At 46.6% G+C, this 18,538-nt stretch overlaps 2 protein-coding genes across 2 annotated transcripts in view; both read left to right on the forward strand.

Moving 5' to 3' along the window:
* Positions 1 to 259: 259 nt before the first annotated feature.
* ncstn (nicastrin) lies at positions 260 to 12,705 on the forward strand. Its single transcript, XM_079751659.1, has 17 exons — positions 260 to 372; positions 1,061 to 1,162; positions 1,719 to 1,842; positions 2,089 to 2,210; positions 2,535 to 2,680; positions 3,180 to 3,327; positions 4,310 to 4,422; positions 5,439 to 5,591; positions 6,344 to 6,448; positions 6,655 to 6,732; positions 7,037 to 7,206; positions 7,316 to 7,418; positions 8,540 to 8,638; positions 8,817 to 8,904; positions 9,211 to 9,374; positions 9,782 to 9,994; positions 11,660 to 12,705. The coding sequence occupies exons 1-17, from the start codon at positions 315 to 317 to the stop codon at positions 11,780 to 11,782; spliced, it is 2,109 nt and encodes a 702-aa protein (XP_079607785.1). The 5' UTR covers positions 260 to 314; the 3' UTR covers positions 11,783 to 12,705.
* Positions 12,706 to 12,964: 259 nt separating this feature from the next.
* Positions 12,965 to 18,538, forward strand: part of vangl2 (VANGL planar cell polarity protein 2) — a 16,467-nt gene continuing 10,893 nt past the window's right edge. Inside the window, exons 1-2 of the mRNA XM_079750175.1 lie at positions 12,965 to 13,032; positions 18,277 to 18,538. The exon at positions 18,277 to 18,538 is cut by the window's right edge and continues 138 nt beyond it. The gene's annotated coding sequence lies outside the window, so the exon portion shown is untranslated. The remainder of the gene's footprint in view (positions 13,033 to 18,276) is intronic.

Below are 18,538 nucleotides of genomic sequence, written 5' to 3' on the forward strand. Positions count from 1 at the left end.
TATGAGTCATAATCGAAGACAATTTCATTATAAAAAAGACTAGTCCACAGTGCGAGGAAATACGTGTTCAAACACACTCTGGGTTGGGTTCTAAATGCTCACATTACGCCAAGTATAGGACACCTTTGGAAAGTGTGTCGTGGGAACACGGTATATAAGAAAAAATCTTGACACGATATTTCTACGTACTGCAGCGCTGCCCCTTCTCAATGAGGGCGAAGAGATGTATTACAATTCCAAGCGGAACCAAAGTCGTCGCCCGGACGATTCTGACGTTAACACTTCCTGTTTTTTTTGTTTCCCAAACCAGGAAGATGGATTTGATATCAACCAAATGGATTATACATGTGTTACTTTGTTGTCTTTTTCATGGTAAGAAATGATCTGCTTGTGTTGAGCGAACTGTGCTGTTCTTGTCTACCCCCGCTGTTTGCCCGATATGTTTCCGTTTCAACCGGTAAGGTTCATCAACACTAGCTGCTTGGGGGAGCTAACGAAAACTTGCCTGTATGCTACATTTCCCAATGAATTCCCTTGTTTTCACTTTTACACCCTGTGTATAGTGTATTGGAAGTTTGTCGTCGTATAATAATGCTAAATGTGTTCAATCGCCGGAATGTGCTTTATTACTAAATGATCGTGCAGTGATTTCATGGACTTTCTTTTGTTGGTCATCTCCACCTCTCCAAGGAGCCTATCCCAGACTCAAAGCGCCTTCAGCACAATCCGGCATCCGCGTGATTCTCTGTAGAGGCCCTCATGAACAATGCATTAGAGATCTCAACCATTGAAGCCATGAAGTACTATAAAACATGTTTTACGCAAGGAATACCGCTACACATACTTACTATACTTTGCATTGATATGGATGCCTTATCCGTTTTAAAATGGCATTGGGCTAAAACAACTGTAATGGATACTTTCTAAATGGCATTGGTCCACACCAACTTTATTGGATGAATTGAACATGGAGACAATGAAAGATGCATTACTTTTATCATTGTTTGGTGTAATATCGCCTGATTGAAACTGGTATTTGCGTTACACGTTTGTCCTCCAGGTGTGAGCTGTAATTCGGTTGAACAGAAAATCTACATCAATCTCAACGACACTGTGCCGTGTGTCAGGTTGCTCAATGCGACGCATCAAATAGGCTGCCAGTGTAAGTCAAGTAACAATCTGATCATGCGCACGTCAACTGACTCCCCTCTCCCTTTCCTACATCAGATCTTTGTTTGTAAAGGGTCACTCGTCACCCTTTCCTCTAAGATAGAAGAGGGATAGTTCTAGGGTAGATGTAGTACTGCTTTATAATGTCTCCCAGATGTAGTGTCTGTTTGTATGCAATCTCGGTACCCCACTGTAAAACCTTTACAAATGTGTTTTTAAAGCCTTTGGCCTACAACAGACTTCTGTTTATATAGATTTTGTATGCAGTTGCTCTCACCTTACCTATCTTCAGAACATTCTGTCTCTGTTGTTTCCTGTCTAGTCTTCCACTGTTGGAACATTTTGTCAAATCTAAAAATAGGAAGCACAGATATTGGTATCACACTAGGAAATATTGCCCTGGATTAATTAAAGATGAAAAAGCAACAATGCTGTATAATCTCCTATATATGAATTAATCACAAAAAATCAGGGCATGGGTTAATTTGTTCAAAGTAAGAAGACACTTGGTTCAACAAGAGGGTTTTAATCACTGTTTGTGTTGGCAGCCTCCCTAGGGGGGGATGTGGGGGTGATCCACTTTTTGGAGTCTGAGCAGAATTTAGAATATGTGCTGACCAATGGAAACAATCCTCCATATATGGTCATCCTGGAATCTCATCTTTTCAACAGGTACGTGAATTCTCATGAACTAATCATCATTTCAAATCAGTTTGTCATTTTGCATTCCTCTTTGCACAGAAATCCAACTTTTTTGCTCAACATACTGAGGATTATCCATGTTCCTCCATCCATTGGTCTCTTTCTTAACTTCTCTTACATGTTTAACAGTTGTGTTAAATATACAGTATGTTTCCAAAAACGACCAGGTGTGATTTTTCTTGTGTTTCCATTGTTCCCCCACCTTAACCCTTGCAGGGATGTCATGATGAAGCTGAAAAACGGCTCCAGTCGCATTGCGGGCGTTGCTGTGATAAAGCCCAACTCAAATCCAGTTGGGGGCTTCTCTCCACACACCACCTGCCCCAATGAGAACACAGGTGGGGCAACCGTTTGCACATATATTGGTGTCTTAAAGGTCCCGTGACATGCCACCAGGTGTGAGTTTGATTAGCCGTTACAAGCCCTTTTCGAAATCTGCCCCTTATGACATCATAAGTGGGCGTGTCCGACTAGATGTGTGATGTCATAAGGGGCAGGTTTTCAAAACTGCTTGAAATGGCTAATCACACTCACACCTGGCGGCATGTCATGGCACCTTTTGAAGACCATCCAGCCAGCTACCTACACCACCGTGCCGGCGTGCCCCGATGCAAACCCCTTTGTTATCTCTGATGTCCCTCTAACTGGCTCCGCCCCCCCAGGTGTCTACTCTGAGAGCTACGACCCCGCCCTGGCTCACTGCAACGCGACGATGTGGAACCCGAGGGGCAACGGCCTCTCCTACGAGGAGTTCAGCTTCCCCATCTTCTCCCTGAAGGACGACAGCGGCACTGAGGTCATACGACAGGTAGGGCGCGGCCGGTCGCTGATTGGTTGAGCATGCAACAGTTTCGACGTTGAGCGGTGACTCTGGTTTTGATGGACACATCCTCCAGTGTGTCTTAGTCCAAACAAGGTTATTCCTGTGAGGCTGGTGAGCGTACGTTACAATGTCACGTTTTCAATGAGCGCCTCCGTTTTCTAAGCATAGGTGCGGAATATTGGGATGTTGGTCATCATGGCAGTAGAAATGTTTTTTCTTTTGGTTATTGTTAATCAGTCAATTCATTTGTTGAACATAGTTATATATAAAAATGATTCATTTGGCATTATGGGGAGAGTTGTTGTGTTTTGACAACCAGGCGTTTCTCATGTGGGCCGCGGGGAAACAAAACGTACGTTTTTTACCGTACTACGGTCCTATCAATATGGCGGAGGGCCACCTACCGAACACAATGATGATGTGCAAAGCCCTACGTGTGTGTGTGTGTGTGTATAATATGTTGCATGCGTGCATGTATCCCCAGTGCTACATGGACCACAACCGGGTGGTGAACGGCAGTGTGCCCGTCTACCCGCTGTGCGCCATGGAGCTCTCCTCCCACATGAGCGCCGTCACCGACACGGTGACCTGCATGCGGCGCAGTGACACCAGCGGGTTAAGCCTCAACCCGGGTACGGCCCCCTCCTAACTAACCCTCTTTACAGCCTTTCATAGGTGGAGGTCCGTGGCCCGGACTTAAAGCTGGGCGAGGGCATAGGGCCGCTCGGTAATGGAAAAGAATCATGATCACGATTGTTTTGGTCAATATTGAAATCCCGATTATCCAAACGATTATATTTTTGAGTTAGAAAACACGATGTATTTATTCAGCATGTCTCTCCCCAAAAAAACACCTTGTACGTTGATGACTCCCACTGAGAACTTAAAAAAGTACACAAAATGGTCAAATAGAAAATGTTCAAATCTTAAATAATGTACAGATATGTATCCAGCTGTTCTGAACTTTCTATAAAAAATATATATATTTTGAAAACTCGATTGTATTAGCTTTGTGATCGCTTGTCGCTAAAATCCAAATCGCGATCAAATTTCGATTAATCGCCCAGGAGGAGGACATTTGGAGGTGCCCGCTAGAGTGAGACAGATTTTGAAAGTATCCAACTGAAAAAGTACCCCCCCCCCCTTTTTGTAGGCCTCCCTACAAATCCGCCACCCCAAAACACATGACCACTTGGCTTTAGCACTGGGTCTGCCAGGTTTTATGAAGGACTTCGGGCTTCTTGCGTTGAATACACGGGCAGAGTGACCGCAGGTAGCTAGGTACCAGGTAGACAGACGGGAAGGCCCGCAAGTTATTGAACCCTGATTTTAATTATTGATCCTTAACCCTGTATTAAAGACGTGGAAGGGCTTGCTGCAGGCTTGCAACAGCCACAGATACCAGAGTTTTTTTTCCTTTTCTCTGTCAGAGCCCTTGACAACCGTAGCCTCAAGGACATGCCAGCTATCCGTGAGCCCACTTGGATCTAAATCCTTTGACAGTTGACCATCGCGTCACATACAACATGCATCGTTGTGTACATGTAGGAACTTTACGGTTACATTTTCTGAGTCCTCACCACAGCTGCTTATTGTATGTCTCGCTGATTTCAGAGCAAGTGTGCGACCCGCTGGGGAACTACAACGTGTGGGGCTCCACTAAGGGGCTGAACAACTCCGCCAACGGGCACAGCGAGAACGAGACCGTCGTCATCGCCGCCGCCAGGGTGAGCACCCTCCCTGCCTTCCCTCTGCTCCCCCCACCGGTTGCATGTGTGACCCCTTCCTTTGCTGTAGCCCCCTGTTACTGCATTAAGGCTGTGACACGAACCGTGCTAGACGTCGGCGTTATTCCACGCTCCTTGTGGATCCAGAAACGAGCAAGTCAGCAAGTCTCACTCAAAGCCTCAGAACTCAAGGTTTCAAATGAGGGCAGCGGGAACACTGCCTGTAACAATTTGTAAATTCTATCCTCTAAATGAGGCGTCCAGATCCGGGCGTGATAAAGTGTGTGGCAGCAGAATTAAAGCGAAGCCCGAGCCGTTGGATTAGCTGCATTCCTTTGTGCATGTCACGCAGCCGACGTTGGATTCATGTTGCCGTCAAATAGGCTGCAACGAGTTAAACTGACAGGCTTAACTGAGATACTAACCTTACCTCCACACCACTCTCTCCCATCGCTCGTCTTCTCTGGCTCTCTCTCTCTTCCTTATATTCCTTGTCTCTCCCTTCCCCTTTGCTTTTCTCCTCTGATCCCCCCCCCTCTTGTCCCCCCCTCCCCCCCCCTCTTGTCCCCCCTCCCCCCCCTCTTGTCCCCGTCTCCCCCCCCTCTTGTCCCCGTCTCCCCCCCTCTTGTCCCCATCTCCCCCCCTCTTGTCCCCATCTCCCCCCCTCTTGTCCCCATCTCCCCCCCTCTTGTCCCAATCTCCCCCCCCTCTTGTCCCCGTCTCCCCCCTCTCTTGTCCCCATCTCCCCCCCCTCTTGTCCCCATCCCCCCCTCTTGTCCCCATCTCCCCCCCTCTTGTCCCCATCTCTCCCCCCTCTTGTCCCCCCCTCCCCCCCTCTTGTCCCCATCTCCCCCCCCTCTTGTCCCCGTCTCTCCCCCCCTCTTGTCCCCATCCCCCCCTCTTGTCCCCCCCTCCCCCCCCTCTTGTCCCCGTCTCCCCCCCCCCCCCTCTTGCCCCCGTCTCCCCCCTTGCCCCCCCCTCTTGCCCCCCCCCCCCCCTCCCCGTGCCGTGGGCAGCTGGACAGCCGGGCGTTCTTCCACGGCATCAGCCTGGGGGCGGACAGTGGCACGTCGGGCTTCATCACGCTGCTGGCGGCCGCCGGGGCCCTGGCCAACGTCACCCGGGAGGCCCCCCCGCCCCGCACCATCCTCTACGCCTTCTTCCAGGGGGTGGGTGCCCACTGTCCCGGCCCGCGGTCCCCCACGCACGGGGCCCCACACACAGCGCTGGGCCCTTAAGCCTAAAATGAAACTCAGACCAAACCCGATTTAACGATTTTAATTGTTTGTTTGTTTTTTTTTTCTATGAATTACAAGTATACATTTTTTAAGTTTGGGTTTTATTTGAAGAATAGCAATGATTAACAAAAGCTAAATAAATAGCACGCATCTCCCACTCTGCTACGGGCCTCAGTTTAAGATGTTGGATTAAATGTGTTGTGCTGCCGCTTTTGGTTGCCACAGACTTTAGGCAAACTCTACACACTCAATCTTTTCAGCGCATGCTGCTACGTTGATATTTTACTCTTTAAAAAACTTTTTTTTTTTCATAATCGTTTTTCTTTTTAAAAAATTGTCCTGAACCATTCATTTGAATTACGATTAAAAATCAATTTATCGCCAAGAATCTGGTTTTAAGTCCCAGCACGATATGCAAGCTATTTGGTTGAAAGTCCCCTAAAGCCACACGATAAATTGTGTTTGATAGGGCGGCAGTAGCTCAGGAGGTAGAGCGGGTTGGCTGGAGCAAGACACCTCACCCTAACTGCTCCCGAAGAGCTGGCTGTCGCCCTGCGTGGCTGAATGTGTGCGTGAATGTGAGGCAATATTGTAAAGTGCTTTGGGTGGCCAATTGTTAGGAAAGCGCAATATAAAAGCAGTCCGTTTACATTCATGTAACCTTTTTCTGTTTCCATCGGCAGGAATCCTTTGACTACATCGGTAGCTCGCGGATGGTTTACGACATGCAGGGAGATAAATTTCCTATTGACCTGAACAACATTCACTCTCTTGTGGAGATTGGACAGGTATGCTGTAAAAGCTTTTGTTTGTATGTTGTTGTTTTTTGGTCACGTCTTGCTGTGTTATTGTATCTTAGAACGTGCTACGCATTGATGTGTTAATATGCTATGGAATTTAGTCATTGCAACAAATTCAATAGTCAGATGTGGATGTCTGTTCTGTTTTGATGCGGTGGAGAGGTGTTGATATAGGCGGTTTTGTACATTCACAGGTGGGCCTTCATGCCAGCGAAGGTTTGTGGGTCCATACTGACCCCGTCTCCAGGAGGAACGACAGTATTGAAACAGAGGTCTGTAGCTATGCTCTATCAAAAGCGTTTCTTTCCTTTCTGCTGTTTGCTATTTATTCTGTATGCTTCCCTCACCCACAAAACCCACTTCAGGTATAACATAGAATCTACCAGATCCTTCAAGCGGTTCAGGTCATTTCTTGACACTGGTTGCTCTGAATAATATGTGCCACAAAGTCAAAGGGAGGAATGCCTCTTCCTATGATGAGCCTGCAACAGCATCAAAGCACTGTATAGCTAATTGCAGTTGGTTTCTGAAGTATAGATTACTTTGTATAATATTGCCAAATATACTTTGTTTCAGGTGAAGAACCTCACTGACATCTTTAGGTCGGTCGCCACCAGCCTAAACATGTCATTGGGTGAGCCTGATGTCTCTCAGCCACTTCCTCCCGCCTCTTTCCAACGCTTCCTTCGAGCTCAGCCAATCCCTGGCGTCGTCCTCACCGATCACCGCACCAGCTTCACGAACAGGTGACTCCCAACGACATTTGGTATATCAAACGGGTATGCTATTTGTGTGATTATCCAAATAAACTCGTGCCTGTGACATTGACCTCCATGTTTGATCTTCGTCTTCCAGCTTCTTCGAGAGCATGTACGATAACGCAGAGTACCTCAACCTTACCTTCCCAGCCGGCCTGACCCCAGAGGAGCAGTTCAACTTCGTCACTGACACCGCCAAGGTACGGTCTACACCATTCCACTGAATGAACCGGTATTCAAGCAAAAACGCAACCCTGCCCTTGTTCACTAGTGATGGATTTCATGATTATTTTCCCTGATTCATTATGCGTCAAGTCAGTTCGCCGAGAAGATTCGTTCAGAATCGTTCGTTCAGCGGGTTTCCGGTACACCGTCTATAGCGCTGAATCATGGAACGCGCGGTTCTTAGCTCCTCGTTCTCAAACGATCGTGCAAGCGGTCAACACAACACAGTAGTTCAAGGCTAAAACATAGCTGCAACTTCATGATTATGTGTACTTTTAGACAACACAACAATGGCTAATGTGTATATTCACCTTGAGCAGAGCCATAATCACTCTGGGCTACAGCCTACAAGCCAAGAACGATTGACTGACTGAACGAGACCCTGCGACCCTTACAACCTGCTATGCATTCCTGCCTCTCATTGGCTAAAATTTGTCGAGCGCGTCCTAGGCTCAACAGACAACAGCATACGATTGGGTGGCTCTCGTCTCAGCCCCTCTTCCCCACTCTGTTAACTTAACAGTGAACACAGCGACAGGTCTACTCTGTGGGAAAACGAAAGAACGAACGAGAGAGTAGTGAACCGTGGAATCAGGTCGGTTCATTCTTGTTAAAGAGTCGCCTTACAGTCGCAAACGACCCATCACTATTGTTCACGTAAAGACCAAAGCTCCGTCGTCTCCTCGTAGCACAAGGGAGAGGAAGCTCTGCTGAGCTCTGTGTTGGCGGTCACAGAGCACGGCTAAGAATTCTGTAGTGGAAGGATTTACAGGGCTGTTCGGAAATAACAGATCAAGAGCTATTCCAGATGTTGTGAGATCATTCTGTGCGACAAGACCCCATCCCTTTTCGCGGTCGGCTTAGCTCAGGAGGTAAAGTTTCAAGATTCAATACTTTATTGCCGTGCACCTCTGTACAAGTTGCTAGGGATTTGTTTCAGTGCGCTCATGACGGTACATAACAAAGACCCACATAAAACATAGAACATCATTTCATCCATGCAGTATCCTTCCAAGGTTCCCACTTAGATACGACATATAGGCAGATAAAAGGAAAAGGGACATCCCCACCCTCCGTTAAACTATGTCTCCATCAGAGTCTGGCGAGGGTGGCCACCCTGGCGGCGCGCACCCTCTACCGGCAGGCGGGCGGCGCCGAAGAGAGGCTGGCAGGCATCAACGCGGACGAGCTGACGGTAAGCACAGGGGACCCACCACGCTGCAGCAGGGGGTGAAAGAGGCTATGGGGAAGGTTTGGGAGTTGTGGAGAAAGAGAGCGAGTGTGTGCGTGTGGTCAGCCCTTCTCTTTGTCATACCTGCAGGAGTTAAGATAAGGGATAACATTTGAATCCATCGCTCTCTTCTGTATCGCAGGTGGCTCACATGCTGTACGGATTCCTGATCCAGACCAAAAACCCCTGGTTCGAAGCCATAATTGGCCCTGAAGATCTGCCAGCACTGAGTTAGTTGGACTGTTTGAACAAAAACACTGCCATCATGTTTTAGGGAACAATGTGATCGATAAACAACACTGTGTTCCTCCTGTTCACGAGCATCACCTTTCAAGCGATGAGCAGATTGGAGCTTACGTTGGCTGGGTTAACCTTTGTTATCCATAAAACAGATACTCAGGGTCTATCTAGTATTTCTGTTATGCGTGCGTTAACAGAAATTCCAGGATGTCGGCAATAACAAACTTTGCAGTCGTTCCTGTAACAAGAAAAGCGATCTCTGTTGATTTGTTTTCTATCCTTTTCCCTCTCTGCAGGGGCTTTCCCCCCGGAGCACTACGTGGGGGTGAACTTTAACTCCAACAGCTCCACCAAACTGGTGAGCTTCGTGCTGGCCAACCTCACGGGCACGGCCGTCAACGTCAGCAGGGAGAACTGCAGCAACTCCGGCAAGTTCGAGGACGCCGCGGACAGCACAGACGTAAGGACAGCCACGCCCGTTGCTTCAGACAAGGGTTTGATGTCATAGGAACCGGCCGAGTACATGTTTATTTTCTCTTCTGGCTTATGAATGCCTTTATCTCGCTTGATGGTCGTAGCCCTATTGGATTAAGACAAGATAACGTCACATAATGTTACGTAGCATTGCAAAAAAGAGTTGTTTATTGGGTGGAGGGCAGGGCTACCCTCATAAACCGGGACTTCCTTGTGTTTTATATTCTGTCTTGAGATAATGTATACGAGTTGAAATGTGTAGAATCCTGTGCTCATATGTGAAGACCAAGTTGCATGCACCGCAGAATAAAACCGTCCAACTTCTTCTGAAGACAATGAAAGTGTAAACATTTGCAGTTGGTTTCATAATATCCAACCACTCTCCCCCCCCAGATGAACTCGTACATCTGGGTGCGAGGCGTGATCCCCCCGAACGCCACTGAGCCAGCAGGGTACTGCGTCCGCTCTACGACAAGACTCACCCGGGCAGAGTCCCCGGCCTTCCTGCTCGGAGAGTTCAACTCGTCCACGTACTCGACGTGGAGCGAGTCGCGCTGGAAGAAAATCAACGCACGCATCTTCCTGGTGGCCGGTCACGACCTGGAGGTAGGCAACGCCCTCCTAGTTGTTGTTGTTGTTGTTGTTGTTGTTGTTGTTTGGTCCCACTCTCTCCCCTTATCTGCTAACAATAGGAACAGGTGGAGCCTGCTCAGGCTGACGGCACTGCAGTTGTTTATTAAATCGCTTGACTCGGTTTGGGGAATTTTCCGATCATACCGTGACACTCGTTGCTGCTAATGTGCACGGCAGGTTTGGCAATCGTCTGAGTTGCACTGCGCTCAGGCTGCCTCATAAACTCTGCTGGCGTGGTTTACTTGACTTTATTCTACTTTGTTTAAGAATGCTTGATTCTGATTGGCTGGGAGGAGGGCATTAACCCGGCAGGATGCCCGCTGACTTGTCGTTTGTACTTGCTGCTGACTGAGCACAGCGTCATCAAATAGTAGATCAATACGCCGCTTGTATTTTCTGGAAAACTCGATTTTGATTGGCTGCAGGGTGTCCATTAATCCCTGATATATGGACACCTGCTAAGTAGTTCCAGTCAAATTGTCTGTTCAGCCTTCAAAATGAGAGCTGGTAAATTGTGAAAAATGCATTAAACTGTAATCAAAACACGCGGCTATATCCTATAGACCCTATAGTATCTGTGGTATAAAGTCTGGGACAAATTTCAAATTATAAATCTGTACACTTTATTTTGAAATTATACACCGTTGCGATTCCCATTGAAACGAATGGCGCGGTGATTAGTCTTGAAAACGAGAGCTGGTAAATTGTGAAAAATGAATGAAACTGTAATCAGACAACAGGGTTATATGCTACAGACCCTAAAGTATCTGTGATATAAAGGCTGGGACGAATTTCAAATTATAAATATGTACAATCCATAACGTTAGCTCTCTGGCTCATAGCTCAGCGGACTAGAATACCTCCCGTTGCCAAGTCGTATCTAAGGTCCGTCCTATTTACTGGAGGAGTGAACAACGTTTCCGTTGCATAAGAACCTTACGGGAGGGTAATGATTGCTCCAGGTATTAGTCAGACCCTCAGGCGTTACCAGGGAAACTAAATTATGGCTTGTGAAAAACATTATATTCTGATTGTAAAACGCATGAAAATATATATTAATGGTCTTCATTTCTTTTCTTTGGCAAGTGGCCATGGTATAAGTGTGATAATGCCCTTCGAGGTGTCCAAACCATGTTTGATTGATCGTAATCAAAGGGGACTACTTTTTGAGGGAGATGAACTCAAACAGTATACATTTAATCAGCATGCAATATGAATAAGAAAAAACATAATTATTAAAGTATTTTAATTGTTTTATGTTGGCAAGCAAGAAGTATAATAAACGGGATAATCACAGAGAGGCAGGGCAATAAACAGTTTGATATGCCCGGCTCGTGGACGGCTTCCCGTCCACGAGCCGGGCATATCAAACTGTTTATTGCCCTGCCTCTCTGTGATTAACCCTTACTTACTGCATGATGGGATTGGGATAATGGTCATTTGATACAATAGCGGCATGCTGCACTAGTGCTGTTTTGTTGATAGTCAAACAATTTTTAAAAAGGACTAAACGTACTGCGCGGCGAATTGAAAAAAGTCGGGTTTGCAATCGATATTCGAACTCCTACATTGCAACTACAGATGTTCAAAAAGCTCTTTAGAACCAGGCTGCCAACGGCCCCCTGCGTGTGTTCCTAGATGCTGACCCTGGGTGTGGGCCTGGCCGTGCTGCTCGTCTCCCTCCTGATCACCTTCTTTGTCAACGCCAAGGCCGACTTCCTGTTCAGCTCCGGCCGCGAGCCAGCCAACGCCACCTACTGAAGCTCCGCCCCTGCCCACTCCAACACTTCATTGGGGGGGGGGGGGGGGGGCGGGGCGGGATGGGAATCGACCCAACGACCACTTGGTGCAACCACCATTACTACTGCTTGCACGCCCCTCCCCAAAACCCGACCTCGTTTTGATTAGTTTTTTTTCTTCGTGTCTTTTTTTCTTCTTTTATTTATTTAAAAATCCCACAAGAAATTGGTACACGGAGAAGTCGACGGAGGGTTTTTTTAGACTAAGATTCAGCACACGGACTCACTCAGTTGAACTGGGACGTTATGACCGCAACGTTGATACTGGATCGCATTGGATAGGCCGGGATGCGTTTGATCTCATCAGAATATAACACGCCACTGGTGTAACATCTGGCGGACATGCTCCTGTAATTGATCCCGTTCCCAATGAAGTTTTTATTTTTCATGTTTTGTATTTCAATTCATGTTTTTTGGTGTGTGTGTGTGTGTGTGTGTGTGTGTGTGTGTGACAGAGAGTTAGTGATCTGTATAAGTGGGTGTGTTTGTGTGTGTGATTAAGATGCTAAAATAAAAAATGTGGATTTGGTTGAAAACGTAATTGTTGCACCTGACTAGGAACTTAAGAAGTTTTTTAGCATTTTAAAATGAATCATTCCTAAGTCCCAATATAAAAATGATAGACCTGCTCTTTTTTTTCTGTTACTTTGCATTCATCTTCAATTTCAAGAGATTAAATGTTTAAATGTGTTGGGATCCTAACATTCAAATGTGTTGTTTTTGGTTAAGCAATTTTTGGAATGTTTCTATAATTGATATAAATACTTTAAAAAATCAAGATGCCATGCCATTTAAAACGTATTCAGGATGTTTCAAATGAATCAGACCCAATGTTTATTATGATGATTTATGCCTTAAGGCTTGACAATAAAGCGAATGAATGGGTTTTGAGTCTTTCTCCGCATTGATTGGTGAATACATTTTATGTTGAATAAAAGCCACAGATAACGGATCATTTGCATATGCGTTACCAATTCAACCAACACTTTTGATCCAAACCAAACGTATTTTACCACATTACATTTGCACGTCGGTAAGCTTCACATTGCACGGAGAGAGGGTAGGTCGGCATTTCAGCGTGATCCCCTCCCCGAGACCCGAAGAGCGAGGGAGGAGTGGCCTCAGCTACCGGAGGCGGGGCGCTCACAGTAGTACGGTTGAGTGGAAAGAAGTGGAAAGTAAGAAAATACCTGAATGGACATACCGGAGCGAGTAAGTACACATTTAATTTTGGAATTGTTCGGAAATCCCGTCGGGCGAGTTGTACTTGTGTTATTTCGCGCCGATGTAAAGTCAAGGAAACCACGGAGTCGTGTCGCGGGGGTCTCGTGTTTCCCAAACAATAGTCGGGAGAACGCAATGGTTGCGTACGAGAGCCAAGCAGCGGCAGGGAACTTTAGGACCCCCTCATCGGCCCTATTGTTTTCAGCCAGGCCACGTCGCTTTTCTGACCGGGTCGAGTGTGTGCTACCGAGCGGATGACCCTCACGTTTAAGCAAAAAAAACCAAAACGAATATGCTTAGGTTCAACGGTAATGTCCCTTTGAAGCCCGCCTATCGTAGCGAATCCATTCATTTCTCCCAGGCCGTCCCGTTTCAAAATGGAAAGGGGGAGAAAGCGAAATGATCCCTCGGATAATATCGCATCAGTGCGCGACTGTGGGGCCTGCTGCGGTTCTCTTCCATTGTCTGCCTCGCAGGACCCTCCTTTTTTTGTGGTCGTCTCCGAATACCTGCTTTAAGCACATATTATTTGGCGATTAAACCGTCCTTATGAGGCCGGTGGTATAGGGTTGTACATTATTTTGCAGCTAACACTAGCTAGCCTCCCCCCGTCGCCCGGGTCCGGGCCAGCCGCGACATTGTACTCGAAACCCAAAATGTGGAGATCTCAAGACGTATCATTTATTGCACACCCTCAGGGCTGTTTTACCTAACCGTGGCTTCTTCCAGCTTCGCGAAACGTTACGAACAGCACTTCACACTTAATAGCAGGGCTATTATAAAGCAGTATTTCCATTGTAACAGCCTATTCGAGACATTAGCAAAAATGGTTTTACATTTGCTATTGTAACTGTGACATGGTGGTTTTAAGTCTTCCTAGGCCATTTGGCCCCAGACATGTGCCCTTACAATTCAAAAATGCTCTGCAGTTGCGTCAAGGAATCCAATATATTCGAGCATCCATCTCTCCTGTAATTGGCCGCTTCCTGCCATTGAAGTACTTTTGGGTGTGTAAATGATCTGATAACGCTGAAAGAGCCCCTGATGTTCTGCCAGTCACCGCATCACCAGGACGGACAGTAACTGGGCTAACCAACCAACCAACCTGGTTGACTCAACCGCGCCCGATTAGATGTGTACACTACACACCTGTTACATTTGTCCTCCCATGTGGGCGCAAAAGTTGACACTGGCAGTTGTCTTTTTTTTACTTGCGTGTGTGTGTGTGTGGCCCTGGCCCTTTCCCCAGCGGAGCTCGGATGGGCCCAAACCTATTTTCACAGTTGGTATACATCAGCCCTCAAATGGGGTTGTAGTCGTTTCACTGTAGCGTTAAACTGTTGCAGCTGTTAGCTCAGCGCCACCGACCTAATAGGTTGAATGACACCTAGACACTTTAAAAAAGACTCCTCAATTGTAGATTTAAACTAACTTTCAGGTTTTAAGTTAAATGTTCATGAATTGTGGAATATAAGCCCTACGTTGTAATGAAGGGCATATATGTGTTTACCACGTCAGTGATTTGGATTACTGCATGTTTGTTTAATGTATTTACATTGTTATTAATAGTAAACAAGGTGCAGTGATTGTGATAATGGCACTTTAGTTTTATTCTGTGTTTAACGTTCTTATTAATGGTTAAGAACATACATTTTAAGGTTTTATCACATGACATTTGTTGCGCCTTCTTCTAGGCTCTCTTGAGCTGGTGGTGCGTTTTCTAACTTACTCCATATACCACAAGGTTAAACATTATGTATTTTTGCAACTATGCCAGCCATATAACGTCAACAATTTGAATCATGCCTCAGTGCCTCCTATGACTCATTGACGAGGGAGACCTGGTTCAACACAACACATCCTCTATGTGGTCAACAAATCTATCGCCGCGTGCAACCCATCAGGCCACTTAGGATTTCTGTGGATAGCGTGAAGTGTGAAAATGAATCTGCAGACCACCTTACTACCCTACAGGCAATCTCTTATCATACAGTTATTTCCGAAACTCTGTTCAAGAGCGACATCATAATGTGTCCCAACAAAGACCACACACAGACGCAGGCGAGTGGACTGGGGTACAACATTGGCTACACCCCAGTTAAAATGGGGTTCTGCAGTGCATAACACTAAGAGGTCAATGGGCCAGAATAATGTATTTTCTTTTAAATTCAAACTTTTACTTGAAGTATTGAGGAGGTGGTTTGAGAGGAAATCCCAATTCTCCATTGTAGATTAACTATCTGCTTTAACATAGATATTTGGGGGTAACATTTGTCACCCAGTGATCACTGTTTACTGTGTTTCAATAAACCCAGTTGGAAAACCAGCGCAGAAGGAGGCAGTAAAAACCGCATTACGTTGATATTGACACATTTTGTCTTGTATCATTCAGGGCAGCCATAACCACCTGTCTATTTTATCCGCATTAGATTCTAAATATCATTTCTTGTGTGTTTTTATTTATGAAGAATTGTTGAAGGAGTTAGGCTTGACATTGACAATGAAGCCAACCAGAGGATTTCCTGCATTAGCTCATTAACTAGGTCATAGGACGCCGGGATGAATAGGTAACCCTACCTGGCCCGGCTGACGGGCCACACCTCGGTAAAGGCAGTGTTGCTGTCATAGAGCAGAGGCTGGCCAGTCCATTCCCAGTCCACCATCCATATTTATTTACACCTCGGTCCAACTGGCTGACATCACATGCATGTTCCGTGGAATGAGGTCAAGGCCCGGTAGGTAGGGTAGTGCACGTGCTCGTGAGAAATCAGATTACAGCGCTATAACTTGTTAGAGTCAATGAAAAGCACATTCTAATAAGGGGAACAAAGGCAACACGAAGTGGCTCTGTCAAAGCATGTTCTGTTTATTTGTATTCAGTAGTTGGTAATTTAGGAGCTGATAACCGCTGGAAACCCGATTTGTCCTAACAAGCAATGTTGGCACCCTGCTCTTAAAAACAAAACAATTATGTTGTTCTGGCACTGCCTTATAGGGGGATGTGTGTATATGTCCTATGCAGGAGTTTTTAGAATGTGGAGGCCAACGGGTCAATGTGTTGTTTGGCTGATCTCTGTCAGGAGCAGTAGTTTGGTTAGTAGATGTGTTTGTAATTCGGTTTACAGTTCGAGCAGGACGTATCGACCTCCTATGCAGTCCCATAGTTTGAGCATTACAATAACACAGCCCCGACACTGGTACATTTTGTCATCGTGGGCAATGAATATATTCACCCATCTGATCAATATTTCTGTTTATAGGTCTATATATCAATTCAGGGAGGAGTGGGTATTGATTTATCATAACTTTCAATTCCAGGCTTTTACCCTGTGTCTGATTTTAGCGTTTGGTGACCCGTGGAAAACCCTATCTCCACCGTGCTCCACTGTGTACTTGTATGATTTATTTGCGTCTTCCAAGGCACTTGAGACTTTGTTGCTCTTAAGTAGACTTATGTTTATGCCTTTCAACATTGGATTTGAAGTTGACATCATAGCAGTGTTGCATTCATGCTTAGTTTGCTAGTACTAAGACTATTGCCTATCCCGATATTATACTGGGTTGGGTCCATGTACATCTTATGTATTCTATGAGAATGAGGCTTGTCTTGACAATAGAAGGGATTTATTCATTGCTATAACACATGCCTGTTAATCGTATTACATTTTAGTTCCTGTGTTCTAGAAATTTTAGACTAAATATGCTTTTACAATTGTTTGTCTGCAGATAAAGGAATGTTTACATTTAGCCTAAATCATCTAGCTTCAGTTGAATTATGTATCATTATGAAAGGAAAAAGCCAAACTTTTTAAACATATGTCTGTAATGTGCCATTTCCGCCATGGACTCAAACTGTAGGTTCTGGTATGCCCCTAAGGACCTAGCTAATACATGCTGCAGATTTTGATGGGGCTGGCAGATAAAGAGGCTTTTCTAGACATGCAGAAGCTCCCTTAAAATAAATGCATACAGAGCAAAGAAACATGAAACAAAATGGATTATACATCGATCCATGAGTGCAACCAAAAGAAACACAGAATGCAGGACACGGATGTTTCTCACACTTTCTCTCGCTTGGCGTGAAGTGAAGCGAGGGAGTACAATGGGATTTTATTTGGGGGTGGGGGTGGGGTTTATACGACACACATTAACCCTCATTCAGCAGCCCAATAGTGCAGCGCATCACCGGCCATTTCCCACAAGCGGCCAATCAAAGGCGGTGGGCAGCGCCCGGCCTTTATCAATTAACCACCGTACGACAGGCCTACATCCGTCATTCCGGCTCTTAAGAAAATAAAATTCATTTTTGGAATATCTGGGCATGCGTTTCTTACGAGTGACAGAGGGCGGCACAGGGTCAAGTTTCCACGGCAACTGTCAGCCTCCGATCCCCATACAGCCGAACACCCCCTTTCATTGCCATGGCAGCGGAGGGGCCCTGTTACCCGGGGGATGGGGGGAGTGTGGGAGGGAATGTGAGACGGCCGAGTGGGAGAGGAAGAGTGCAAACAAGTTTTGTGAAAACACGGTAATCCAATATGGCCGCTATTGTTGCCCCGGATAGCGTCGGCTAAACTCACTTTTTCGGTTCTGAGGAGGGGGGGGGGGGGGGGGGATACAGTCCAGTAAGGATCAGGACGAGACGCCGGTAGACGGGACGGGTACTAGCCTGCGCGGGGCCGGTGTGTCCGCCAGCAGGCAGCTGGGTCGCAGCACAGCGCGGTCTCCAGCGCTCCGCGCCCCTGTACTTATCTAGAAATACGACGGATACCACCAGCACACACTAGGTAACGTGAGAGGAAGGCGGTACACCGAATGAAGCCCTTAGTGGCTGGAAGGAGCTTCAAGTCCTGCCAATGGTGGAGGACGGAGTGTGGCTTTGGCGAGGCTAACCTTTGTTTTGAGGGCTGTGGCCGTTTAATAACAAATCCCCTGCTCTTATTATGAGACCAGAGGAGAGACGGATTTTTCCCTGGGGTTGTTTTGATTCTAGACTTCCATGTGTCATGCCACAGGTAGTTAATCTTGTTTATTCCTTGAGAAATTGCATTACCCTTTTAGTGCTACAGCCCTAAAAAAGCTTTGATCCTTCAACATGCAGTGGGATTTACCGTTGGAGCCTGACGTGCCCATATCCCGTTGTAAACAATAAAAGGGCTCTGCTTGATTTTTCATGTCTTAGAACGTATCGTACTCATGTCTTCTCCCCCCCCCTCCCCCTTCCTCTTTCAGACTTTGTCCAGCTCACGTCTCCCCCGCCACGTCACCATTACCCACAATCCTCTCTGACGCGGCGGGTTCCGAAGCGCCGTTCCTCCTCCGCCTCCTCCCCTCGACCTTCCACGACGTCCGCCGGCTCCCCCCCTCCCTCCCTCCCTCCCTCCCTCCTCCTCCTCCCCCCCTCCTCCTCCTAGGCCTCCAAGATAGATTCCCTAAGGAGCAAGGTTGACCTGCTCAAGCTGCCCCTGGCCCTCTCCACCAGGTCCATCTCCGA

The sequence above is a fragment of the Pollachius pollachius genome (assembly GCF_949987615.1).
Source record: "Pollachius pollachius genome assembly, chromosome: 14".
Lineage (NCBI taxonomy): Eukaryota > Metazoa > Chordata > Actinopteri > Gadiformes > Gadidae > Pollachius > Pollachius pollachius.